General features: G+C 44.1%; 1 protein-coding gene across 6 annotated transcripts in view; it reads left to right on the top strand.

The window, feature by feature from the left end:
• The window catches only part of Stk36 (serine/threonine kinase 36), a 39997-nt gene extending 13511 nt beyond the window's left edge, over positions 1–26486 (top strand). For 3 of the 6 annotated variants that reach the window (XM_017796296.2, XM_029560021.1, XM_029560022.1), the window contains 21 exons: positions 1374–1467; positions 1737–1969; positions 2061–2248; positions 2698–2797; positions 4877–5020; positions 12513–12692; positions 13624–13721; positions 14157–14262; positions 15487–15637; positions 16092–16219; positions 16729–16833; positions 17672–17770; positions 17861–17949; positions 18211–18274; positions 18413–18523; positions 21827–21901; positions 22752–22923; positions 23156–23303; positions 23534–23681; positions 24191–24937; positions 26117–26486. In XM_017796296.2, coding sequence (XP_017651785.1) covers positions 1374–1467; positions 1737–1969; positions 2061–2248; positions 2698–2797; positions 4877–5020; positions 12513–12692; positions 13624–13721; positions 14157–14262; positions 15487–15637; positions 16092–16219; positions 16729–16833; positions 17672–17770; positions 17861–17949; positions 18211–18274; positions 18413–18523; positions 21827–21901; positions 22752–22923; positions 23156–23303; positions 23534–23681; positions 24191–24937; positions 26117–26260 — 3324 coding nt within the window. In that variant the 3' untranslated portion in view covers positions 26261–26486. Of the gene's footprint in view, positions 1–294; positions 1199–1373; positions 1468–1736; positions 1970–2060; positions 2249–2697; positions 2798–4876; positions 5021–12512; positions 12693–13623; positions 13722–14156; positions 14263–15486; positions 15638–16091; positions 16220–16728; positions 16834–17671; positions 17771–17860; positions 17950–18210; positions 18275–18412; positions 18524–21826; positions 21902–22751; positions 22924–23155; positions 23304–23533; positions 23682–24190; positions 24938–26116 lie in introns of those variants that run through there. The other 3 variants (XM_029560023.1, XM_029560020.1, XM_008825730.3) reach the window with 3 other exon arrangements.
• Positions 26487–27800: the final 1314 nt, after the last annotated feature.

Raw genomic sequence — 27800 nt, forward strand, 5'->3', positions numbered from 1 at the left:
ATTAACTGAAATGAAAGAGATCTTCTTGATTGGATCATCTGAAGCTGGAAGACACACCCTAGATGTGGGTGTTACCTTCTGATGGCAGTCAGTATAGAAGGCCAAGGCAGAGGAGAATGCCAGGCTTCTTGCTGCTTGACTTCTCTCTCGCTGGTGAGTTCATCTTGCTGCTGTAGACTGAAGACTAGCTGATCTTTTGGAATTTGTCAGACCTTCAGACATCCAGCCTTGTGGACTTAGTGACTACAGATTCTCAGCTTCTCCAGTGTGGTGCAGCCATTGTTGGACTACTCGGACTCTATCCTGTGAGCTAAGCTGATAAATCTCTATACATATTCATTCTACTGGTTCTGTTTCTTTGGAGAACCCTGACTAATACACCTCTGATCCATGATCTCTAATGAAAGGCAGTGTCCAGATGTCAGAATGGTTGCTGATTAGGGACAGGTGACAGAAGTGGTACCTACTCATTGTAGCTAAGGCCCTGAAGGCTGGTAGGGGAGAAAAGAGAAATTTGTACTCATTTTATTTCTTACCTAGGGCATGTTTGTGGGCTCTCAGTAGAATTCAAGAATAATCTCCCAGAGTAAAATTTCATTGCAAGTTTCCTTTGGCTTATCTAAGATGAAAGGGGACAAGTTTTCCCCTAACTTGTATAGTTAGGGGAGCTCAAATAATTTTCAGAAAGAATTTAAATAAGTAAGTCTTAAATGGGGGAAGTCTAGCTAAAAACTATTCATTCTTCCTTAGGCAGATTTGCAGGAATTGTCAGCAAGAGCTATAATTATACAGATCACCATGATTTAGAACAGTGCACATAATCTACTAGAATTTTCTGTTCTTGTTCCAGGTCTAATTGAGGATTTTCTTGAGAATTCTCCTAACAGATGTGCCCTTTTAAGAGCGTCTCCCTACCCTTTTACCATCTTAATCATTCATTGAAAGATTGCTATTTTGGGGTGTTCCCAGATATATCTTTGAACCATAATTTGTGTGTGCTAGTGTGTTTAGCCATAGATGCATCTGTTCCTGCCCACCCACAAACAACCCATGATAAAAGGCAAAGTGAAGTCCTTTGAAAGTTTGCTTTCTGAAGATGACTATGAAGGTGAAACCCGTCTTCCAGATTTTGTTCTCTGCTCCACAAAGTTCTTACTTCTGGGGTTATGGAGTGTCCACAAACAGGAATCATGGCTAGGTAATGAGGCAGTAGTCTGCCTGCAGTTCTAAGGAAAGAGTCCCTGAGGGTGCGTGCGATCAAGCTGCTGTAAGAACATATGCAATAGTCTCGGCTTGCCAGTGCAGCTGAAAAGTTAGGGAAAGCCTGGATGGAAGGGCAGGAAGGACTGATAAAGTTTTATTTTTCTCCACAGAACTTTCTACAGGGGCTGCTCACCAAGGACCCTCGGCAGCGTCTGTCCTGGCCAGACCTCTTACATCACCCCTTTATTGCTGGTCGTGTCACCAGTGAGTTATCGGGGTTCCTGGGGCTCTGGCACTTGCTAGGATTTTCTCCCATCTTCTTCCCTCCCTCATTATCTGGATTTCATGTGCTTTCTTAACTCTCCCATCTTGGACTTCCTTCTAGCCCTTGGCCTAGCTTTTGCCACTCCTGCTTTTTGTTACTTTGTCAAAATGACCTTTTTCCATAGGGGTCTGGAGACACTGAAGTTGTCGCTGGCCAAGTGGACATGGTGGCACTAACCCTAAAATAATCATTTCTTTCCTCTCTGCAGTAATAATGGAACCAGCAGGCTCAGATTTGGGCACTCCATTCACTAGTCGCCTGCCCCCAGAACTTCAGGTCCTAAAGGATGAACAGGCCCATCGGCTGGCCCCCAAGGGCAATCAGTCTCGCATCCTGTACCAGGCCTGTAAATGCATGGCTGAAGAGGCCAAGCAGAAGGTGTGGGGACCAAAGGAAAATAGGGAACATATTCACAGTAGTGATGGGGAATTGGAGAAGGAGGTGACTTTCTAGAGAATTGAAGAAAGAACATGAATAGGTTCCATACTGTCCAGATAGTTCTGATCTATTGTCTCCTACCCACCTCTCATAGAAAGACCAGAATGCAGTACCTTCCCTGGAGCAAGAGAATAGGACCAGTAAGGTGTTTCTTGGTGCAGCTCCTTTGCCTGAACTAAAGGCTCCTCCTCAGGAATCCAGCCTCTTGTCTGGTATCGTGGCCTCAGAAGTGAAAAACAACTGGGAAGAGTGGGGGACTGGAGAAGCTCCCCCTGCACCTCGGTGAGAAGGGTTTGTGGTGGAAGGAAGTTATCTTGAAGATGTCTGGCTACAGCCAAAGCAAATATTAAATAGTCTCTGCCATGAACCAGTGCCTAAATATAGACAGAGCTGTAGGAGTCTGAGACCTGGGTTCTTGGGTTCTAATTATGGATACTTTCTTGATTCATAAGGAAACTTGAGAACTTTGTCTTCATGTCTTAGTTATTCTTTGAAATTCTATCACAAAGAGAAGATTATTTGAGTTGAAATTCATAGATGAAAACTACTTGAGAATATAATCGAACTGGGAGGGAAGTCAAGCATTTGTGTGTGGAGGCCAACATACCCTATATAGCCCATAACCCCAAAAGAAAATTTCCTCTTTCCTGAGTCTACAGGAAGATACTAAGTAATGAACCCTAAACCTCACAGATCTAGAACTCATCTTATTCCCCTACTTTCTTTGGCAGAGAAAACCACGTCACCCTGGATTGTGAACAAGCATTCCCAGAGCTGAGGCCAGAGGTGATTGTCCAGAAGAGCATTGATGCAGTAGACCTAGAAAATGAGGTAGGATAGTGGGTCTAGATGAATGCTTTTCTAGAACAGTTGGAGCTTTCAATATAAGCTCTCTTTGTATTAAAAATGAGTTTATTATCATTTTATAGATTTTAATTACATAATGTCTGAACATAGTATTCTCAAAAATGCTGGGCGTGGTGGTGCACGCCTTTAATCCCAGCACTTGGGAGGCAGAGGCAGGTGGATCTCTGTGAGTTCAAGGCCAGCCTGGTCTACATAGTGAGTTCCAGGACAGCTGGGGCTACAGGGAGACCCTGTCTCAAAAAGACCAAAAAAAAAAAATTCTCAAAAGTAGAATGCACACGTGAAAATGAAGGTTCTGGATTAGGTGTTGGCACATGCCTATAGTTCCAGTTACTTGTGAGGTAAGGGAGGAAAATTACTTGAGTTCAGGAATTTGAAACCAGCCTGGGCAACATAGCAAGACCTTGTCTATAATGAAAAAATATTGGCAGCAAGGTATGGTGGTGCATGCCTTTAGTCCCAGCACTTGGGAGGCAGAGGCAGGCAGATCTCTGTGAGTTCTACAGAGATCCAGCTGGGGCTACAGGTAGACCCTGTCTCAAAAAGACCAAAATGAAAAAACGAAAAAACATTGAGGCTCTCTCTTGAGCCTTTCCTTGTTGGGCCCCCGGTCTCGGGTACCCAACGTCCACGGAAGGTCGCACCCCAATGACTCAGTCCCAAGACCAGGAGATGCAACATGCAAGAGGATTTAATCATTTGCGCAGACGGGCTTCTGCCTCACTCGGAGAGAGAGCAGCAGCCCAGAGCTCAGCTTACAGGCTTCTTTTAAAGGCAAAAACCACAAACCAAAACCGGCAGCAGTGGGAGGGGGCCGGCAGCAGTGGGAGGGGGAAGTTTCAGGTGATTTTCAGCTTGTGCACAGAGCATGAAAAGGTCAGCTTTTTCTCAGCAGTTAGATTTTACATCTTACTTCTTTTCCCAGAATATTTCTCTTTTGATCTGGGGGGACTTGGTTTGAATCTACTTTGATTAGTTTGATTTCATCATCCTCAGTTCCAAAGCTACCATTACTGTTGATATCCTTCCAAACCTTTTGTACTTTTATATGTATGTATATGTACCCAGAGAAAGTGTTTATTTTATTTACATTATTGAGTTTATCCTGTACACGTTGCCTTACCTTGTGCCTCTTTTAGTAGATGATCTATTTTAGGCAGGCAGAGCTCTGTGAGATTGAGGCCAGCCTGTTCTACATAGTGAGTTCCAACTGGGGCTACAGGGAGACCCTGTCTTCCAAAAAAAGAGTAATTTTGAGAATACATAGAATTCCTTTATACCCTTGGCTTGGTCCCATTTTGTGCTACCAAAACAGAGTGCCAGAGCCTTGTGTAATTTGTAATGAATAGATATTTATTTTTTAAAGTTGTGAGGCTATGAAGGCTGAGATGAACAAGCCGACAGTTAGTGCTCAGACTCTATGCTTCTAAGATGATCCCTTGGCTCCTTTCAGGGGAGCAGTGCTACATCCTCATGTTGCAGAAGATCAAAAGAGAGTGAATGTCTCACTCCTGCAAACTCTTCCTGGTTATGTTTTGAAACACTTTTTCACTGTGTAACCCAGGATGGCCTTGAACTCACAGTCTTCCTGCCTCATCTTTCTCAATGCTGGGTGGGCCTTCCCTGTGATTATATTTAGCTATGTACTTTAGGAGAAATACTATATAAAGGATACATCCTTGGTACCACAATCTTTTTAAATACCTCCCAGTGTTTCCTAGTAGGGATAGACCATGGTTTGTTATTCCCTTACTTACTGACTTTATGATATTTCCATGTTTTGTCCTTATTAGCCATGCTGCAGTGGACATCTTTGTTGTATCTCTTTATGCACACATACCAGTGTTCTCCAAGGGACTTTTTAAGACCCTTGCATATTGTTCACTATGTCTTTTTTGACTGGGGCCTGAAGATATACATCTATGCTGAAGGAGCCGCTAGCTGCTTGCATTTACTCCTTAACTAAGTATCTAATCTGAAGTTGAAATCTGTGACCCTGGCACTTATATCCTCCTCTTGACCTCTTTCACTCCAAATGCCCAGGAGCCAGACAGTGATGATGAGTGGCAACGCTTGCTAGAGACCGCTGAGCCTGGGCCCATGAAGCTAAAGGCCCCTCTCACCTTGCTGTGTAATCCTGACTTCTGCCAGCACATCCAGAGTCTGCTGCATGGGACTGGAGAGCAGGTAACAGGCAGAAGGTACTGTGGAAGAAAGTCTGACTGTTTTCAGAGATGAAGCATTAAAAACCATTCACTAAGCTGGCCATGCCGGCGCTAGCCTTTGATCACAGCACCTGGGAGGCAGAGGCAGGCAGATCTCTGTGAGTTCAAGGCCACCTTGGTCTACATAATGAGTTCCAGGACAGCTGGGGGCCACAGGGAGACCCTGCTTCAAAAAACCCAAAATATATGTGTGTGTGTGTGTGTGTTATGTATATATTATTCGGGACTGGAGAGATGGCTCAGCAGTTGAGAGCACTGGCTGCTGTTACAGTGGACCTGGGTTTGGTTCCCAGCACCCAAATGATGGCTAACAACCTCTTAATATTTTAAATACTTAATTTATTATTTTTATCTTATGTGTATGAGTGTATTGCCTGCATGTATGTGAGTGCATCTGTGTCGTGTAATGCCATGGAGGTCAGAAGAGGGCTTTGGATTCCCCTGGAACTGGAGTTAAGGACAGTTTGTAGTCACCATGTGGGTGCTGGGAATTGAACCTGGGTCCTCTGCAAGAGCAGTCAATGCTCTTAACTGCTAAGCCATCTCTCCAGCCCCTATTTTTATTTTTTATTTTATGTGTATGAATGTACCCATGTCATGCAGTGCCCACGGAGGTCAGAAGAGGATGTCAGATCCACTGGAACTGTAATTATAGATGGATGTTAACTACCATGTGGGTGCTGGGAACTAAACCTGGGCTCTCTCCAAGAGCAGCCAGTGCTCTTAACCACTGAGTCATTTTTTCAGTTCCATCATGGTAAATATTTGAGGCGTTATAGGTCAAGAAGCAAAAATGGAGATTCTGATGTAAGTACATATACAATGAAGAAAACTGTTTACACAAGTTTTTAAAATATTTTTATTGAATTTTTGTGATTTTCATATTATAATTTGATATTTAGATCCCCTTCCCTATTCCCACCTTTTATTATTGTCCCCTACCCAATTTAATGTGTGTGTGTGTATATATATATATATAATAAAGCCTATATAATCTTGTTCATGTCCCCAAATGTCCTTCAGTGTGGGCCCATCCTCTGTAGCCTGGTTAACCTACCAAGAGTCCCATCCTTGAAAGAGGCTGTCTCTGCCCCTCCCAGCAGCCATCTGTTGCCATAATTTCCCTAGAGGGGTTGGAGCTTCTTACTTCCTCATGTCTGTGCTGGGATATTTTCTGGTTTGAACTTACATGGGACTTGTGCGTGCTGTCACCATTGCTCTGAGTTCATGTGAGTAAACGACCAGCTGTCTGGAAAACTCTGTTTCCTTGTCTTCATCCACCACTTCTGGCTCTTACAGTCTTTCTGCCTCTTCTCCTGCAATGATCCCTAAGCCTTGGGAGCAGAAGTTTGACATAGGTGTACTATTCAGGGATAAGTGCTCTACAGCCTCTTATTCTCTGCATGTTGGCTAATATAATTAAAAATATAATTGTAACAATATAAAATATTTTATACTGAAGGCATCTGATGGGAAGAATGAGATTTGTTTTGCAGGGGCAACATTTTACTCAGCATTAAAAGTTTGAGTTCTTGCTGGGCGTGGTGGTGCACGCCTTTAATCCCAGCACTTGGGAGGCAGAGGTAGGCAGATCTCTGTGAGTTCGAGGCCAGCCTGGTCTTCATAGTAAATCCAGGACAGCTGGGGCTACAGGGAGACCCTGTCTCAAAAAGACCAAAAAAAAAAAAAAAAAAAAAAGTTCGAGTTCTTTCAAAGCCATTCTTTGCTTCTCTGAAACAGTGCTTTTCCTTCCTAGGAACTTACCAAAATGTGTTGCTTATACTTACACTCTCTTTTTATGCTTGTATGTAGTATTATGGTTGTATATGTGTACGTATATGTTCATGTGTATGCATACAAATGTACTTGTGCATTACGTTTGAAGGCCAGAGGTTGAAGTCTCGTATCTTCCTCTATCACCTTCCATCTTATTTTTTTGAGACAGTCTCTCACTGAACCTGGAACTCACTGATTTGGCTGAACTGGCTGGCCAGCAAACCCCAGGGATCCTCCTGTCTATACCTCCCCAGGACTGAGATTACTGGTACACTGCCACACCCAGCTTTTTACATGGGTGCTAGAGAGCTGAACATGGATCTTCATGTTTGTGTGGCAAACACTTTGCCAACTGAGCCATTTCTCTAGTCTCTTCTCTTCCTTTAAAGTTTTTTTTAAAACAATCTATGCCGGGCGTGGTGGCGCACACCTGTAGTCCCAGCACTTGGGAGGCAGAGGCAGGTGGATCTCTGTGAGTTCAAGGCCAGCCTGGTCTACATAGTGAGTTCCAGGACAGCTAGGGTTACAGGGAGACCCTGTCTCAAAAAAAAAAAAAAAGATACAATATATGTTCCATAAAATTTACTGATTTGAAATATACAATCAGAAAATTTTAATAAATGTGCCAACTTGTGAAACTATGGCCACAGTCTGACTTTAGGACATTTCATCACTCTTCATACCTGTTACCAGTCAGTCCCTAGGCAGCTACTGGTTTATATTCTGTCTCATCAATTTACTTTTTCTGAACATTTCATATTTTGGAAGCATATAACATGGTCACTGTGACTGGTATCTTTTGATACTTTTGAGGTCCATGATAAAGTGCATACCAGTATTTCATTCTTTTAAAATTTTAAATTGTGTGTGTATATGTGTGTGTGTGTGTGTGTGTGTGTGTGTGTGTGTGTGTGTGCAGTATTTGCAGAGATCCTGGAATGAACCTAGGGTCTTACATGTTAGGCAAGCATTCTGCCTCAGAGCTTTACCCCAAGTCCCTTTAATTTCTTTTTTTTTAAAAAAATGTTTATTAAGAGCTGGGCGTGGTGGCACATGCCTTTAATCCCAGAACTCTGGAGGCAGAGACAGGTGGATCTCTGAGTTCAAGGCCAGCCTTGTCTACATAGTGAGCTCTAGGACAGCTGGGGATACAGGGAGACCCTGTCTCAAAAAGACAAAAAAAAATGTTTATTACATTTATTAATTTGTAAGTGGAGGGAGGTTGGGGGATGGGTATGCCATAACAGAGTTGTAGAGGTCAGAGGACAACTTGTGGGAGTGAGTTCTCTCTTTCCACCATGTGGGTTCTTGGGATGGAACTCAGGTCACTAGACTTGGCAGTAAGCATTCTTTACTGAGCTATCTTCCTGGTTCCAACTCTTTCATTTCTTTTTATTGCAGAATGATATTCCATTATATGGAAAAATATTTTATATATGCATTTACCAGCTGATGGACATTTGGTTGTTTCCAGTTTTTTATTTGATTTTTATGAATAATAATGCTGCATTCACAAGCAGGTCTATGTATAGATGTGCCTTCATTTCTCTTGATCTGGTACTGAGCAGTAGAATTGTTGAGTTATAGGGTAAACTTATATGTAATATATGAAGTAACTGCTGAGATATTGACCAAAGTGCTGTGCCATGTTATATTCCTACCAGCAACATTTATGATTGCCTGATTTTCTGATTATTATTTTCTGATTACTAGTCTTCCAGTAAATGTGGAAATTATAGCTCATTGTCATTTTAATTTGCATCCTTACTATAACCAATGTTGAACATTTCATGTGCTTTATTGAGCATTTGTATATCTTCAAATCTTTAAAAATTTATTTTATTTTTATTTTATATGTATATGTATTGCCTGCATATATGTAAGTGCACCTGTGTCATGCAATGCCTGTGGAGGTCAGATGAGGCATCAGATTCCGCCTGGAATTGCAGTTACAGACAGTTGTTAGCTGCCATATAAGTGCTGGGAATTGAACCTGGGTCCTCTGCAAGGACAGCCTGTGCTTCTAACTACTGAGCCATCACTCCAGCCCCACATTGATTATTTTTTAGTATTTTACTTTTATTTTATGTGTATGAGTGTTTTGCCTACATGTATGTAAGTGCACATGTGTGAATTGTCTGTGAGGGCCAGAAGAAGGCGTCAGATCCCCTAGAACTGGAGTTACAGAAGGTTCTCAGCTACCATGTATGTGTTGGGAACTGTACCCAGGTTGTCTGCAGGAGCATTAAGTGCTCTTATCTGCTGAGCTATCTCTCCAGCACCTACTTTATTTTAAATTATGCACATATGTATGTGTCTTGGTGGGTATGCGCACATGAATGCAGTTACCCATGGAGGCCAGAAAAGGGAGTCAGAGCCCCTGGGGTTGTGGTTACAGGTGGTTGAGTGCCACCCAGTATAGGTGTTGGGAACTGAACTCAGGTACTCTGCAAGAGCAATATGTACTCTTAACCACCGATCCAACTCTTCAGCCCCCTTGATTATTTTTTTAAATTGATTTCTTTTTGTCTTCTTATTGAGTTGTAAGAGTTCTTTTTCTATCCTGGGTACAAGACTTTTATTAGATAAGTGGTTTGCAAATCCCAATCTGTAATTTGTCTTTTTATTCTCATAAGAATATCTTTTGAAGCACAGTGGTTTTAAATATTTATTTATTTTCTTATTGCTATGTAGCTGAGAAACTCCCTGTGCAGCCCATGCTGGCCTCAGGATCCTCCTACTTCTGCCTCCCAAGTGCTGAACTCCAGGAACCATGTCTGACAAGATTTTGAATTTTGATGATATTAAGTTGTTAGGTTTTTTCCTTTTGTAATTACCCTATTGGCATTATATAAAGAAATATTCTCCAAACCTAAGATCTTAAAGATTTTCTCTTTTTTTTTCCTAAAAGTTTCTTAGTTTCAGCTTTTACATTAAGGTCTATGACCCATTTTGAGTTAATTTTTGTGTAGAACATGAGGTACTGATGTAAGTTTATCTTTTTGCATATTTTTGAAAAGCCTGTTCTTTCCACAGTGATGATATTGGTTCCTTGTCTTTGTCTTCTGGCTCTAACACATTGTCCTTCTAGTGCTGGTGTTTCTACTGTGAGGAAGCAGTCTCTCTTCAGAGCTAGGCATGAGTGGTGAGCACTTGTGGTTCCAACAACTTGGGAGTCTAAGGCAGGATGGTTTCTTTTTCTTTTATAAAGACCTATTTTCATTTTATGTGTATGAGTGTTTTGCCTGCATTTATGTAAGTGCACCATGTGTGTGCCATGCCTGCAGGGGCCAAAAGAGGATATGGGTTACCTTGGAACTGGGGTTACAGATAGTTGTGAGCTGCTGCTGTGGGTGCTGGGAACCAAACCTGGGTCCTCTGCAAGAGCCCAAGTGTCTTAAACACTGTGCCATTTCTCCAGCCCCCAGGGTGATTCCTTGAGTCCAGGAGTTTGATGCTACCTTGGGAAACATAATAGGACCTCTGTCCTTTTTTATGGAGGGGGCCACACATGCCATGGTGAATATGCAGAAGTCAGAGGATAACTTTATGGAGTTGGTTCTCTCCTTCCACCTTTATGTGGGTTCTGGGGGTCCAACTCAGATCATCATGACTGTGCAGCAGACACTTTGCCCCCTGAGCTGTCTCACCAGCCCAGACTCTGTCTCTTAGAAAACAAAAAGGTCTCTGGCTTTTGGAACTTCCTAAGTTGGAATTCCAGAAAACCTAGCTATATGATCTTTGACTGGGTACTTACCCTATGTAGATGCATCAGTTTGCTCATCTACAAAATGAATAGTCCTCTTTTCTTTACATGGTTATTGTTGAGAAAATAAATGCCAAAATTTAGAACTGTGAACAGCATAATTTAAGACATTCAATGTAAATGTTATTCTTTTGAAGAATAGCCATTTAAAGTATAATACTGAGCCAGACATGGTGACACATACATTTAATCCTAGCCCTCAGGAGGCAGAGACAGGCAGATCTCTGTGAGTTCAAGTCCAGCCTGGTCTATATAGGGTGTTCCAGGCCAGGTGAAACTACAGGGAAACCCTGTCTCAAAAAGTATATATAATACTGTTCTTGGGGCTGGAGAGATGGCTCAGCAGTTAAGAGCACTGACTGCTCTTACAGAGGACCCAGGTTCGATTCCAGCACCCACATGGCAGCTATAAACTGTCCTTAACTCCAGTTCCAGGAGAATCCGAAGCCCTCTTCTGACCTCCGCGGCATTGCATGACATGGGTGCACTCACATACATGCAGGCAACATGGTCATACACATGAAATAAAAATAATAAAATTTTTTAAAAATTTGTTTTTAAGATTCTTTTTTTTTTTTAAATGTGTATGTGTGTATTGCCTGCATGTAAGTGCACCCATGTTGTGCAATGCCCTCGGAGGTCAGAAGAAGCAGTCGGATCTCCTGGAACTGGAGTTAAGGACAGTTGTTAGCTGCCATGTGGGTGCTGGGATTCAAACCCAGGTCTTCTGCAAGAGCAACCAGTGTTCTTAACCATTGAGCCATCTCTCCAGCCCAAAAATATTTTTTTAAAGTATATATAATACTGTTCTTAAAGCACAGGCTGTATATGGATAAGTCTTAGGCTAAATTTGACACATGGAATATACATTATCAGCCTTTGCTCTAGAGTTGAATGAGTTTTTGTTTCTCTGGAGTTATATAACATTGTTTTGTATCCATTGTTTTTATTTTTCAGAAGAGGTGTGTGTGTGTGTGTGTGTGTGTGTGTGTGTGTTTATAAATCTTTTTTTTTTATTTTTTTGGTCTTTTTGAGACAGGGTCTCCCTGTAGCCCCAGCTGTCCTGGAACTCACTATGTAGACCAGGCTGGCCTTGAACTCACAGAGATCCGCCTGCCTCTGCCTCCCAAGTGCTGGGATTAAAGGCGTGCACCACCACGCCTGGCCCATAAATCTTTTAAAGTATTTTATTTATTTTTATTTTATTTGTATGAGTGTATTGCCTGCATATGTGTAAGTGCACCTGGTTGTGCAATGCCCACAGAGGTCAGAAGAAGGCGTCAGATTCCCTGGAACTGGTGTTAGAACAGTTGTTAGCTGCATATGGCTGCTGGGAATCAAATCTGGGTCCTCTGCAAGAGCAGTCAGCGCTCTTAACCGATGAGCCAACTCTCCAACCTCATGTGTGTTTTTTTTTAATTGGAGAGCTGGAGAAAGGAGGGAACAGACAGTAATGGCACTAGGCTTGATGGAGAGATCTTGAGGTCCCCTGCCCCTTGGTTACTGATGTTCTGTCAGGTAACCTTCTGTATTCATCTTCTCTAGTATAGTTTCCCTGTTTCTGTGGTCTTCTTCCTGGATTTTAGACTCCTCCCAAAAGGAATGCAGGTACTGGAGAGATGGCTTAGTGATTCAGAGCACTGGCTGCTCTTCCAGAGGACTCGGATTTGGTTTCCAGCACCTACATGGCAGCTAACCAGGATTGTAACTCCAGTTCTCTGTGGGCATTGCACAACATGGGTGTACTTAAATACATGCAGGCAAAACATTCATACACATAAAAATAAATTTTTAAAAATTTAAAAAGGAATACAGACATTTGGTCTGCTTTGCCACCTCCTTGGAGACACTTGGTATTTGTGGATTTTCTTTGTAGACCTATGATTATACCAATTTCCCTCATGTTCCCCAGATCCTGAAAGGTGTCCTAGAGGGTGCTTCCCACCTCCTTCCTGTACTCCGGGTCCTGAGCAGTCTCCTATCCAGCTGCCATGACTCTGTGCTCTTATATTCCTTCTGCCAGGAGGCAGGGCTGCCTGGCCTGCCTCTCAGCCTACTCAGGCACAGCCAGGAGAGCAACAGTATCCAGCAGGTAAGCACCAGGCTAGCGGCCTTTGAAGAGCAAACAGGTGGTCTTTTTCCTTGGGCTTCTGTCCTTCGAACTACCATCTCTATTTGCTGGATTGCCTTTTGTTTTCTAGTCTCCCATTTCTAATTACTGGACCATCAGTTGAAAATTCTGATGCCTTCTGGGGCTAAACAAGTATCAGTCAATGATGCAGGCTAGGTATACAGCTGTCTAAGTAGAAGAGAACATGATAGACATTGTATGCCCAGTCTAAATGGGACATTTTCTCAGTTCTGGCCCATGGTTGCCATGTGGAAATTTGAGCCAGTGTACCAGATCTAGTTTCCTAAGACAAGATTAAAATTCATGTTTATTCAATGGATAATTTGCCAACATTTAGAAGTGTTTGCTTTGGAATGTTGGAGCCTAGACTTTATTGCCTGAGTTTATAGAGCAGGATACTGAAGTTCAGAGATTAACTCCTACAGTCACCAGCCTGTAAGCGACCACATAACAGGTAGAAGAACTAGGATTAAAATTGTATGTGTTTGGTGCCAAACCTTTACTTCCCCACACTGGGGCCTCCCATAGCTGGGCTCAGAGAACAGGGAGTAAGGGTTGATGGGGGCTAGGCTAAGGTAGCTGGGATGCTGTACTCTGATGATAAGTATTGAATCAGGCAACTATAAGCAACTGAAAAAGATAGTGTTAAGAAAAATAGTACTCCCTCCTCTCCAAAATGCTGTTCAGGCCAAACAAGACACATTTCCTGGTGGTTTATGGCCCATTGGCTGACACTCTATTGGAACACTGTTGACCTTTGTTTTTCCCTGTCCCTTTCCATTTGGGTATCTTGGCCAGGTTGACTGGCAGAGCTGCATACCTTTGATGCTGCTTTTTCTCCTCTTGGTGTCCATCTCTCATGTTGCCCTTTTTCTCTTTCCTTCCTTGGCAGCAACCTTGGTATGGGGCTTTCTTACGGGACCTGGTGGCTGTGGTTCAGGCCTACTTTTCCTGTACCTTCAATCTGGAGAGGAGCCAGACAGGTGACAGGTGGGAAAAGAGAAACTTTTGTTCAGTTTGCCTTCAGTTTTTGTCTGTTTGCCTTCAGTTTCTGCTCCATTTCTTCCTCTCATTAGAAGAGGCCAATTGAGAAGTGGTGATGTGTGACAAGGTTAGGGATTGGCTTGAGTCCTGAGACATTTACATTATAAGAGGTAGCAGTTCTTCAGCACAGATGGGTCTTAATGGAAGGATCAGGTGTAGAAATGACTAAGAAGGACTTGGATGCTATCTCTCTCTCTCTCTCTCTCTCTCTCTCTCTGCATGTGTGTATGTGTGTGTGTGTGTGTGTTTTAGTGGCAGAGAAAGAAGGGAACATTCTGATATGTTCCTTGGCAAAGATTCTCCTACCTTTCAGAACGGACCCATTCACCATATCTAGGCTTTAGTGGAAGAGAAGATTCATGGACTTATTTCTTTTCCCAGCCTGCAGGTATTTCAGGAGGCTGCCAACCTATTTCTGGACCTGCTGGGGAAGCTGTTGGCCCAATCAGATGACTCAGAGCAAGCATTTCGGAGGGATAGCCTTATGGTAATCTATTCCTCTCTCTCTCTCTCTCTCTCTCTCTCTCTCTCTCTCTCTCTCTCTCTCTCTCTCTGTTTCCCCTTTCATATGACTATAAAGGGTCAGATCAAGTTAATACAACAAGCATTTGTCGAATTCTCACTATGTGCCATATGAGTAAGATGAAGTCTCCATCTTGAAGAGACTAAAGATAGTCAAGCAGAGAAAATGAAAAGTTTGTTTGAACTGTTTGTATATTGCAAAACATCTCTAAAGAAGAAACCATGGATGCTATATAGAGAGTCCTCAAAATATCTTGAAGAAGTCATCTGTGGTAAGATCTGAAGATTAAGACTGGAAGAACATACAGCAGTTTGCCAGGTAGATGAGGCAGGAAAGGAGAGAGGTCATTCCAAATAGAAAGAACATCATATCTCAGGCCTGGAGGCATTAAGTGGTTTGGCATTTATCAGGGGACCATAAATAGAAGTGACTTGCATTTCTAGTATTTCCCAACCTTACTTGTGCTAAAGACTAGTAAATGACATAGGTTCTTTGCCTCAGACCCTGAGGTAAGGACAGGAGAATTCAGGATTGAATGAGAAGACAACTAAATTGTCACTGCTCTGAGAGAACACAGAAACTTACATGCAAGGATGTAAAGCATTACTTGGCAATTGTTCAAAGTAGTAATTGGGAGCACAGATGTGTGCTGAATTCCTGCCTCCAGCTAGCAGTGTGCTGGACTTGTAGTCCGAGATCCTGGTTTTGTGTTCCTCATCTTTCAATTTAGGAAGCTTTGAATGTCTAGCCTGAATTTTGACCGGTAGTCAGTTGCTCTTGTGATTGGCCAGCATTTGCCATATCTTTGAGCACTGAGTACCATGGGGAATTTGGAACAATTGCCCCTCCTCCCGAAATTCTGAATGTTTATATTCATGGTCCATGGATCATACTTTTGGAAACACTGTCAGGGAGATGCTGGCCAGAAATAGAAAGACTGACTGGGCAGATGTATCTTAGTGGTAAAGCAATGGGTTCAGTCCCAGCACAGAGAGAGTGGAGTGGGGAGGGAAAAGAAGAAAATGAAAAGAGAAGGAATGACACCAAAATTCTTGTCCTTCAGACAAGGAGGCAGTTGATGCATTTTTCTGTGCAAGTTATGCTTAGAATTAGACAGCTGTCTCCTGGGGTATTATCCCCTTTCTTGGGTTCTTGGCCTGATGCTGCCTCCACCTTTGTTTTCTTTAGTGTTTTGCTGTCCTATGTGAAGCTGTGGATGGGAACAGCCAGACCATCTCCAAAGCCTTTTACTCCAGCCTGTTGACCACACAGCATGCCGTGCTTGACGGGCTCCTTCATGGCTTAACAGTTCTACAACTTCCTCTCCACACACCTCCAGGTAATCAGACTTCTTTGTTTTATAGGTCTGGCTTGACCCTTCCTACTTCCATCATCTAGAATGGTGCCTTGTTCTTGGTGGATGTTAGAAAAATGTAAACTGGGGAATGGGGATATAGCTCAGTTGTTAGAGTGTTTGCCTAGCATGCACAAATCCCGGCATTTAATTCCTAACACCACACAGAACTGGGTATGATGGCACATGCCTGTAATCCCAGTACTCTGGAGGCAGAGGCAAGAGGATCAAAAGTTCAAGGTCAAAAATTAAAATAAAAAAATTAATTAATTGTTTTTAAAAGTTCAAGGTCATTCTCAGCTATATAGCAAGTTTGAGGCCTGCCTGCACACAAACTGTCTCAAAAAGCCAAAAATTAAAAAAAAACTAAACTGAAAGATAATGGGTAATCTGTGAGAAACAACTAGATCTCACCAGTATTCTTTTCCCTTCTCCACAGGAGCCCCTCAGGTGAGCCAGCCACTTCCGGAACAATGTGAGGATCTACCTGGGGCTGTTTCTTCTGCCCTGGCAGCCATGTGCACTGCTCCAGTGGGACTACCTAGCTGTTGGGACGCCAAGGAGCAGGTCTGAGCTACAAGTTCCTCCTCCTCTTGTTCCAGGAGTTGGAAAGGCTGCCAGTTTCTTAGAGATAGAAAAATAAGCTTTTGAGATTCTCCTTGCTCAGATTCCCAAAACAGATAATCCCACCCTGGTCTAGGCTACTTGTTAAGCACAGTGTAGCCAGAATTTCAGGGTGCTGGCTACCTGGTGAGGATGAAGGCACAGCCATAACTTCCCAGGTGATGGTGCAACCAATTGAAAGCCATCATGTTTGCCCAGGGGCTCAGGATTAAATTTCCCTGCTCTGTGTTGCTAACGCTTTCCTCTGTACCTATCTACATTGAGACCAAACTAAGGCAAGACTCAGTTCTCTACCAGCCACCGTCACTGGGAATAGAAGGGGATCTAAGGTTCCTAGTGAATCTGAGAAGAGGGCCTAGCAAGAGACAGAGAGTCCTGGTCAATTGGAGATAAGTAAGCAGTGGAAGTGGAGTAAGGGAAATAGGATGGAATCTTCTAGTATGTCTCCCTAGATATCTTGGCATTTGGCAAATCAGCTGACTGAAGACAACAACCAGCTGAGACCATCCCTCATCTCTGGCCTGCGGCATTATGTCCTGTGCCTCCACCTTCTCAAGGTACTTCTTTCCCTCAGCACCAAACACCTCATAGGTGTTTCAACTGAGGGAGGGAGGAGAGGGAAGGAAGAAGCGAAGGAAGGAGAAGACAGGGAGAGAGAGAGGGAAGGAGGGAGGTTGGAGGGAGGGAGGGAGGAAGGGAGGAAAGGCCTCCTTTCTGCCTATAAATCTGTTTAACTGACAAGTGTCCCCCCATCTTACAGCTCATAGAAGGTCATTCTCTTCCACCTTTGTGTTAGACTTTATATTACTGTGACAAAGTATCTGACAGAAACAACTTAAGGGAGGAAGTTTTCACAGGGAGAGCATGGCAGAACAAAGAAGCTCACACCATAGCATCCAGAAAACAGAGAGAAAGAATGTCTGCCTGTGGTATCAGGTTTTCTTCTTTTTCCTATTTAATCCATGCAGGTCCCCAGCCTGTAGGCTGGTGCCATGTACAACCAGGATGGGCTTTCCCTGCTTAAGCAATCTCTTTGAAAAGGCTCTCACAGAAATACTCAGAGGTGTGCTTTACTTAGGCTCTTTTTGTTTTTTTTCTGAGACAATGTCTCTCCATAGTCCCAGCTAGGCTGGAACTGGCTATGTAGACCAGGCTGGCCTTGAACTCACAAATCCATCTGGCTCTGCCTCCGGGGTGCTGGGATTGAAGGTGTGAGCCACCATCCTTGGCTACTTAGGCTCTTCTTACTCCAATCATATGTATTGTAGTCAAAATAATTATCACAACCCCCAAGTGTGGACACCGGCTCTATCAAGGGGCTTGCCTGCAGTTCAGCTGAGCCTTCCTTTGTAGGGGCTGCTCTGTCTACTGACAGACTCCTTCCTACTTCTCTAGGTTCTCTACTCCTGCTGTTATATCAGTGAACACCTGTGCCGTATTCTGGTGCAAGAGCCCCTGGCTTTGGAGTCCCTGTTGATTTTGGTTCAGGGCAAGGTAGGCTGCTGACACCAACATGCTCTGACATCTTATGGTGGCCCCTATCTCACCCATAGTTTGTTCTGATAGCTCAGGTTTCCTTTGTAGGTGAAAGTAGCAGATTGGGAAGAGTCCACTGAAGTGGCACTCTACCTCCTGTCCCTGCTTATCTTTCGGCTCCAAGATCTGCCTTCTGGGTGAGTCATAAGTCAGGTCTCTCCACCAAGGTCTTCCCACAAAGCTAACCCTGATATATGGGGAGTGGTACCTTTTAGCTTGTGCTTAGAAGGGACTGAGACAGAGAGAGTGAAGTTTCTCCACAAAGCACAGACCTGGATTCCTACCATCTTTGGGCCTTGGAGGTAGACATGAAATGTAGGTGAAGAGCACAGTCCAGGGGAGGGGAAAATACCCTTACCGGCCTGTTTTTGACCCTCTGTTGTATCTCCCTATTGCAGAATGGAGAAGCTAGGCAGTGAGGTTGCTACTCTTTTTACCCACTCACACGTCGTCTCTCTTGTGGTGAGTTTCTAGCCTTCTCCCTTTTTTCCTTCATCAGTCCCTCTTGGGAACAGGCAGCTGTTCCTGCCGGCATTCTGGACATGGCAGGAGCATCATTCAGGTTCAGATGGTCCTTCTCTTCCTCTCCCTTTCTCACAGAATGCAGCAGCTTGTCTCTTAGGACAGCTTGGTCATCAAGGGGTGACCTTTGACCTCCAGCCCCAGGACTGGATTGCTGCAGCTGCGCATGCCCTGTCTGGCCCTGCAGAGGTAAGGCATACCAAGGAAGGCCCCGGCATGTGTCCTGTGCATCAAACACCAGGACAGCCCTCTTAAGGAAAGGCCAAATGGAGTGCAGGAACCCTTCCCTTCCTCTCCTTTGCCCCCAGATAGTGGGCTGCTCTGAGCCAGGACTGATTAGGGGCTCAGATTGTTTTTGGTCTTTTTGAGACAGGTTCTCCCTGTAGCCCCAGCTGATCTGGAACTTACAATGTAGACCAGGCTGGCCTTGAACTCAGCAAGATCCCCCTATCTCTACCTCCTAAGTGCTGGGATTAAAGGCGTACACCACCACACCTGGCTAGGGCCTCAGATTTATTATATACTGGACTTCTAAAGATGGAGGCAGGGACAGGAAGGAGGAAGAAAGGGGGCCAACAGGTTATCTGAGCCAGTTATCTGAGGCGTGAGGTTCCCCTGCAGGCGCTCATGCTCCTGTGGCTGCAGTCCTTCCTGCTGCTTTGCCTCTTCCCTTCCTACTGCAGAGTCCACCCTACTTTTTCTGTTTCTCCTTAACTGACATAGAGAAGGGGCTGGCACCCTGTACATTATTCAGGAACCCCGGCCATTATGGCCTCCTTGTCTGCTTTCTCCCGTTCCTTTTCAGACCCTTTGGAACTCTTGTTTCCCTCATTTTATAAAAAGGATAGACTTCATAGTCATATAATCATTATCCTTATATATACAGAATTCATCATACTTTATAATGTACACATCATATTTCCCACAACACACTTGTAAGATAGACATGGCAAATGCAGTAGCCAGCACCTGCTTGTCCTTGATGTTGACCTGCAGAGGGATCTTGTCACCAGCTAAAGCACTAATATTCACTCAGAAGCTCCTCTTCCCCATTATCCCCATCCACATGGTTCTCCCAGGTCCCACCTATGCCACCTTAAGAACTGTCTCTGTGTTTTCCTTCTGTGGCACCATCACCGACCTGCCTTGGTTTATTTGTGTATGTTCTCTCTCTAGCCTTTGGTACTTGCCTCGGAGGATTTCCCCTCTGTAGTCTAGTCTCTTTACTGCCATCAGAGTAGGCTTTTTAAAGAAAAAATACAGCCATCCGCTCAAGCAATGTTTATTGAGCACAAAACTTTGTGTTGAGTGCTTTGCACTATTCCAGATTCTGAGAATAAGGCAGTGAATAAGAGACAAAGAAAAGTTGCTAATGTGGAGCATAATTCATTCTGTGTAAATCTTTGCTGGCTTCCCACTGCTTCTAGGAAACAGTCTAGACTCTTTAGCCTGTTACAGCCCATCTGTTGCCTATGGGTTCTATAATCCAGGTGTACCTAGAGGGTTGTCATTCCAGAATTTACCATGAACTTCAGTGCCTACCTGCTTTTCTGCATGCTGTGCTCTGCATGTCTTAGAATGCTTCCCCTTTCTACTGTCACCTTCTCTTGTCTGTCTTTAAATTTTTCTTTACTTACTTTGCATTGCTAAAGATCTAACCCAGGGCATTACACAAACTTGGCAAATGCTCTCCCACTGAGCTATCTCCAAACCCTCTTTAAAGCGTTGACTATATCTGTAAGCTGAGAGTGCCATGAGGCACCTCTCTCACCATTTTGTGCAGCTGTTGGGAAGTCACAGGATATATATTTGAGTGTGCACAGCCATTAATGAGGGGTGCCCACTCTTCTGTAAATACCCCTCCACCCTCTGTTCTGTTAGCAGGCCCAATAAACTAGTTAGTATTAAAAAAAAAAAAAAAGAACTGAGCTCATAGAAACCTTCATTAGTCCACCAAAGTTGACCCCATGTTGGCAAATGCTTTGGTCTTTGATTTTTTTTTTTTTTTTTTTTTTTTTTTTTTTTTTTTTAGAAACGATTTTTTTAAATTGATTTAACTAACGAATTCACTGAGTGGAACGGACTGGCCTCGAACTCACAGAGATCTGCCGGGCTCTGCCTCCCAAGTGCTGGGATTGAGAACATGTGCCATCACACCCAGCTTTGGTCTTTGATTTCTTTCTCTGTTTTTTTTTAACTTTTACAAAAACTTTATTGAGAATTTCATACATGCATATAAGGTGTTTTGATCAAATCCATGCCCACTCCCTCCCCTCCAACACCTCCCATATGTCCCCACTGCTTTTTTTTTCCTTTTTTTTCTTCTTTCATTTATTATTTATTTATTTAGTTAGTCTTTTTTTGAGACAGGGTCTCCTTGTAGCCCCAGCTGTCCTGGAACTCACTATGTAGACCAGGCTAGCCTCAAACTCACAAAGATCCACCTGCCTCTGCCTCCCAAGTGCTGGGATTAAAGGGGTGCGCCACCACACCCTAAAATCTTTTAAGGATTAGATACAAGCTCCAAAATACTTTTGACATTTTTGGCCTTTGGAACAGAGTATGTTGCTAAGAGGCCCAAGACATTTTGACTTTTAGCCAAGAAACTGGCTACTTTTCTTTGGGGTCTTTGATTTCTTATCTCTACTTTTCTACCCTTAAACTTCACTGTGTATGTATTTATGTAACCTGCTTCAAGTTATTTCTGGAAAAATGTGTTAAAAATTACCTGTCCAGGGCATGGTGGTGCACGCCTTTAATCCCAGCACTCGATTGGGGGGGGTAAATATATGTTTCCTGCCTCTATAAGGTGCTGTCAGTCCCACTCAACTGTATACCAATTTCTTGTTTAGCAAGTATCTTTCTAAACTATACTTGCTTTTGAGCCAAATAGCTTATCCTACCAGACTGTGTGTCTTTAGGACAAATGTTAGAAAAATAGGCAAGGGGCTGGGCTGGAGAGATGGCTCAGCGGTTAAGAGCACTGACTGTGCTTGTAGAGGACCTGGGTTTGATTCCCAGCACCCACATGGCAGCTAACAACCATCCTTAACTCGAGTTCCAGGGGAATCTGAAGCCTTCTTCTGACTTCCCCAGCATTGCATGACACAGGTGCACTCACATACATGCAGGCAACACACTCATACACATTAAAATTAAAATAAAATAAAATAAAATAAATAAAATAAAATAATAAAATAAAAAAATAGGCAAGAACCAAAATTCCTAAATCCAGAATGTGACCCATTTTGCAGATCAAGGAAGAGATTCTTCTAACCAACCAAGAGTTGGAAGCCAAGGTCTAGGTGGCTGGCTACCTAATAAAATAAAATTAAAAAATAGGCAAGAACCAAAACTCCTAAATCCAGAATGTGTCCCATTTTGCAGGTCAAGGAAGAGATTCTTCTAACCAACGAAGAGTTGGAAGCCAAGGTCTAGGTGGCTAGCTACCTTATCCCTCTTGAAGATCTCTATTCTTGATATCTCCAACAGGTCCGACTGACTCCACCATGTAGCTGTGGCTTCTACGATGGCCTCCTGATCTTTCTGCTGCAGCTTCTTACTCAGGTATAGGTGTGTCTCGGGACAGATGAGAAGAAAGAGTCGAGATAGAAATTGGGTATTTTTTTGGAGTTACTGGATAGTAGAAATGAAGACGCAACCTATACTTGCCTGTCTTCTCAAACTGCTGTTGCCTGTGCTAACCTGAGAATTGCCCCACTTGGCCTCAGTAGGACCCTGAGGAGGAAGTTGCTTAACTGCGGCCATAGGCATCCTACTGAGGATCTGAAGCAAATTCTCTGGGGTTTGGATTTTGGTTGAGTTGGGATTTTTTTGTTTTGTTGGTTTTTGTTATTGTTGTTTAGCTGAAAATTTTTCTTCACTCAGGAGATAGAGGTAGGAGGATTAGGAGTTCAAGGTCATAAGACTCTGAATAAACACCAGAAAATTTTTTTTCTTTTATAGTTCCTGTACACAACTTGGTCTTGACATGAGCTGACTCCAACAGGACAATTCTCTGGTTTTCAGCAGGCACATACATGGGTTGAGAGATCAGGGGTTAAATAGCCACAATAGAGGAACATTAGCTAGATGTGATAGGTCACACTTATAATCCTAGGACTTGAGAGGCTGAGATAGGAGGATCATGAGTTTGAGGCCAGCCTGGATACACTGTGAGACCCTGTTTTTAAAAATAAGAAAGGGAATGAAGGAAGAAAATAGGGAGGAAGAGAGGGAAGATGGGAAAGAGAAAGGGAAAAGGAAGAAAAATATAGAAATATTAGGTGGGAGACAGAAGGAATGACTTCTGTGACTCTCTGTCACTGTAGTCAGGGACAGAAATGATAAAGGCATTTGTATACAACTATGCCTTCTGCACACCCTCCATCCTTTTTCACTTTGGTCTTCCCAACAGGGGAAGCCTAGCCTGATTAGGAATGTGGCTAGTTCAGAAGTGTGGACCATTCTATGGCACCGCTTTTCCATGGCTCTGAGGCTACCAGAGGAGGTGTCTGCACAGGAAGAAGAGCTGTCACTATCCAGTATACCCAGCCCAGAGCCAGACTGGACACTGATTTCACCCCAAGGTATCTTTCTCTGTTTGTAAGGCCAATGTATAGAACCCCTTTCAAAAGGAGGTGCTTAGACCTGGGTTAACCTATAGAGATACTGCTACTGCTGTCTGTAGAGAGGATGTCAGGGGCTACAGTGAACTGGCTCACAGATGGGGAAGGGACTGGATAGGTTATGGCCCTGGGGGAACAGGGGCATCTGGGCCTCTTGCTTGCTTCACTAGGTCTCTATTCTCTGTGGTTTTAGGCATGGCAGCCCTGCTGAGCCTGGCCATGGTCATCTTCACCCAGGAACCTGAATTATGCCTGAGCCACCTGTCCCAGCCTGGAAGTATCCTCATGTCTACCTTGAAACACCTACTTTCCCCCAGCTTCTTGCATCACCTGAGCCAGGCGTGAGTCTGAATGAGGGGAAGAAGAATAGTAGACTCAGAGTCAGAGCCAGCAATGGGGGGTGGGGGGCAGGAGAGAAATAGCTGGAAGCTTGAGTTGGGTGGCAAGAAATGGGCTAAGGATTAGGCTGGAAACCCAAGGAATTGCTGAGACTGGGGAAATAGAGCTAGGAGGAAAAACCTGAGAAAGGGAGGGAAGCATCATAAAGCGTAAGTCTGTTCTTCCCCCCTAGGCCGCAGGGGCCCCACTTTCTCCCTGTTGTGGTGCTCTCTGTGTGCCAGCTCCTCTACTTCCCTTTTGCCCTGGATGTGGATGCTGACCTCCTTGTGGGTATCTTGGCTGACCTCGGGGACTCAGAAGTTGCAGCCCACCTGCTGCAGGTACTTGAGGGAAGCTACCCATGTGTAAAGGTGGGAGAGGAAGATGACCAGTGTTGAGTTCTCTAATTCCCTTCCCAACAATTCCAGGGATCCTTTAGGTCCTGGAAGAGTGGGGCGTCTAGCTTGACTAAAGAGTTGGAGTGATGACAGCAGTCAGTCCCAGAGACAGGCAGTCAGGGCTGAGCTAGTGTCTTTTCTCCACTGATCTCTCACCTGGTTCTGTTGGCAATACCAATGTAATCCAGGCACTATAAGCTTGGCTCCTTGGTCAGAAATCACTTCCCTGGCAATCCTTGGTATTATGCTATGGGTCTTTGGAGGCGGAATAATTCCGAGCACTTGCAGGACCAGGTATAAATACAGAAAGAACCCACTCTTGGGCTCCACGTGGATTTCATGTGGTATGCTATGGGCCAAGGCTTCTTGCTACCTGGGGCATTTCTCCCCTTACCTAGCTACACTACCTCTCTTCCTGAACTCCTTTTAACCTGTACTCTCATTTGTCCCAGGTCTGCTGCCACCACCTTCCATTGTTACAAACTGAGTTGCCCATCAGTCTTCTTGCATGCCTAGCCCTAATGGATCCCACTTCTCTTAAGCAGTTTGTGAATACAGTGGCTGCTTCCCCTAGAACCATGGTCTCATTCCTCTCTGTTGCCCTCCTGAGTGACCAACCCCTGCTGATCTCTGATCTTCTGTCCTTACTGGCCCACACAGCTCGAGTACTGTCCCCTAGCCACTTGCCCTTTGTCCAAGAGCTCCTGGCTGGCCCTGATGAATCCTATCGGCCATTGCGCAGCCTCCTGGGCCACTCAGAGAACTCTGTGAGAGTCCGTACTTATGGGCTCCTGGGACACTCACTCCAACACAGCATGGCCCTACGTGGGGCACTGCAGAGTCAGGCTGGACTGCTTAGCCTTCTGTTGCTGGGGCTTGGAGACAAGGACCCTGCTGTGCGACGCAGTGCCAGCTTTGCTGTGGGCAACGCAGCCTACCAGGCTGGTCCTTTGGGACCTGCCCTGGCAGCTGCAGTGCCCAGTATGACCCAGCTGCTTGGAGATCCTCAGGATGGTATCCGACGCAATGCAGCATTAGCTCTGGGAAATCTTGGACCTGAAGGATTGGGCAAGGAGCTTTTACAGTGTCAAATACCCCAGCGGCTCCTAGAAATGGCATGTGGAGACCCTCAGTCAACTGTGAAGGAGGCCGCCCTCATCGCTCTTCGGAGCCTCCGACAGGAGCCCTGTATCCATCAGGTACAGCCAGGAGACTTGTGAGTGATGATGATCAGGGCCCCTACAGGTCACAACATTTTGCTGACATAGTCTGTGAGGATATCAAGAAATCAAGCTATGTCAGGTGTGGTGGCATATGCCTTTAGTCCTGGCACTCAAGGGGCAGAGGCAGGCAGATCTCTGTGAGACTGAGGCCAGCCTGGTCTGCATAGCGAGTGCCCAGGGGCTACAGGGAGCCCCTGTCTCAAAAAGACCAAAAAAGAAAGAAAGAAATCAAGCTATGTTCCTCTCTGGGCTCAAGAAACTCAGAGATAGGGTGTTGGAGATGTTTCCTATTTACTGTCTCCCACCCTAGAAGAGGGATCTGGAAGGAGGCTCTGTTGAGCTAAGACATGTGTAAAATCTCAAGAACCATACCTTATCTCTTCTAGACATAAGGTGACAGGGAGACGGGAGAAACCAGAAAGTGTTGAGGCCACAAAGGTGCCAACTGTTTTCTGATTTTTTTTTTCAGTACCATGCTAAGCATTTTGCCTTTATTATCAGGTTTAAGTTATCATTACCTCATTTTATAGGTGAGAAAACTGAGGCATAAAGAATTTAGTAACTTAAATTGCAAAGCTACCAGGTGGGACTGGGCTTTTGAATTCAGAAGTCTGAGTCTAGAACTTATTCTTACTAAACCCCACTTTATTGGGCCTCTTCTGCTTAATGCTCACTATCTAAAGAATCCAGTGGAAATCACACATCTGAGATAACATAGATTAGGTCAGTGTGGTAACATTAGAACCATAGACATATGAAAGGATGGGGATGGTATAGGAGTTTCTGGCAGTTTATGTGGGGAAACAATAAAAGAGACCATTGGTAGGAAATGAGGGATTGGGTTGGGACCCACTGGGCTGGGAATCAGACATTTTGTTTTACTGTCAGTCACTGCTGCTTTCCTTAACACCTTACAGGGGACAAGGAAATGGGTCCCCTGGTGATTTTGTTTTATGACCAGCACCCAAAGAGAATGGAAATAAACACCCTGGTCCTGATTATTCCTAGCTCTTAAGATTTCTAATCTTCCATTCAGTCTATTCTGAATCCCCCAAAGCCCATTTACCTTTTCTAGGCTAAAGGAGAGTCCTCTGCATGTGCCCTGGACACCACTGTTTCTTACCCTCACATCATGTTCTGCTTCTTACCCTGCAGGTGCTGGTGTCCTTGGGTGCCAGTGAGAAATTAGCCTTGCTTTCTTTGGGAAATCAGTTACTGCCGAATAACAGCACCAGGCCTGCCTCTGCCAGACATTGCAGGAAACTCATTCACCTCCTAAGACCAACCCACAGCACATGACCCCAGATTCCTGGGGTCCAGCCTCCAGCCTTCGTTACCCTTCTATTGCCAAGTCTTCCTTATTGTCCTACACAAGCCATTAACTCAGCTGAAAGCTGATGAGACTGAAAAAGAGTAATAAGTTGCCAACTCCCCTGAGAGCAAGAAACTAAAAAAGATTTTCACATAAAGCTCCCTCCTTCCCCTAGATTCATGATGATTTCAACCAGTAAACTTCATCACTGTTGCTGCCAGAGTAAATTCCTTCCTTTTCTACATCTAGGAGCCTTTCCTCCAATAATGTGCCTTTAACCCTAGGACAAGGTGCCCCAGGACCAGGCCTTAGGGAGACACCGCTTCCTTTCTGGATCTTCTGTATCCACTTAGCCATGTTTGCCTTGAGTACACTGGTCTCTATCGCAGCTTCAACCTATGGGGAGAAATGCCATCACCCCTACTGTTGAGGGGTTCCCCAGCCCTTAGCCCACATTCCTTCCATGGATGAGGAGTGTATCTTTTTTAAGATAAAAAATAATCTGTTTATAAACATTTAACTAAAAAATGTACCTTACCCTACTTGAAGCTTCCAAAGTAAGGGGTGCGGAGGCTCAGCCCCTTTGGTAGCTTCTCTGTAATACTGGAAGCTCTGTGATCCTGGTTTAGAGAATTACTTACATCTTCCAAAGCAAGGCCAGTGGAGCTGATATGGGAAAGAGTAGGGCTAAACAGCGAGGTAAATCAGGTTGCTTTGGGATGTTAGATACTAGTTTTAGTATTTAGTGCAATGTCAATGTGTGTGGAATCCCAGCTACTTTAGAAGAACAGCTATTTATGGAGACTGAGATTTACCAGAAAAGAGAATTTGACCATCCCATTAGAATTGTGATCTAACTAGACATGTCAATTTGTCAGGAAGGGTGTTTGCCAGACTCATTAGTAAGAGTCTTAACTGGACTCTTGGAAACCTAAATCTTGACTCATTGGATGGCCTGAGACAAGCTTTGAGGGCCCTGATTTCTGTGTCTGTTAAATGGGGAGATTCCTAGGAAGGAGTTCAGTGGGAGAGTGCTCGCCTACATTTATACGTGGTTCTTGGTTCAGTCCCCAGCACAGAGAAGAGGAGGGAGGAGAAAGGGGCTCCCTTCCTTCCTGAAATTCCAGATTTTTAAGAAATGAAAGATGAGTGAGATATCCTTGTTTTTTTTTTTTATTTTTGTTTTTTTGTCTTTTTTTTTTTTTAAGGATTTTTATGTAGTTCTCACATTATCTACTATATTTGGTTACATTTCAGCAAAAGTCCTTCTCCATTTCCTGTACCCAGATTATTTTAATTGAGTTCAACATATACTGTAGTTTTTTTCTATGTGTTATATACTGTTCAAGACACTGGAGATAAAACAGTGCCTATCTGACATAGAGTTTCCACTCTGGGAGGGAAAACAGTGAACTTATTTTAAAAAGTGATTTAAAGTTGGATGTGATAGCAGCTACAAAAGAGGCTGAGTCAGGAGGATCACTGACTCGGGCATCCAAAACCAGCCTGAGCAACATGGCAAGACCT

The sequence above is a fragment of the Nannospalax galili genome, unplaced genomic scaffold, assembly GCF_000622305.1.
Source record: "Nannospalax galili isolate Female #2095 unplaced genomic scaffold, S.galili_v1.0 scaffold127, whole genome shotgun sequence".
NCBI lineage: Eukaryota > Metazoa > Chordata > Mammalia > Rodentia > Spalacidae > Nannospalax > Nannospalax galili.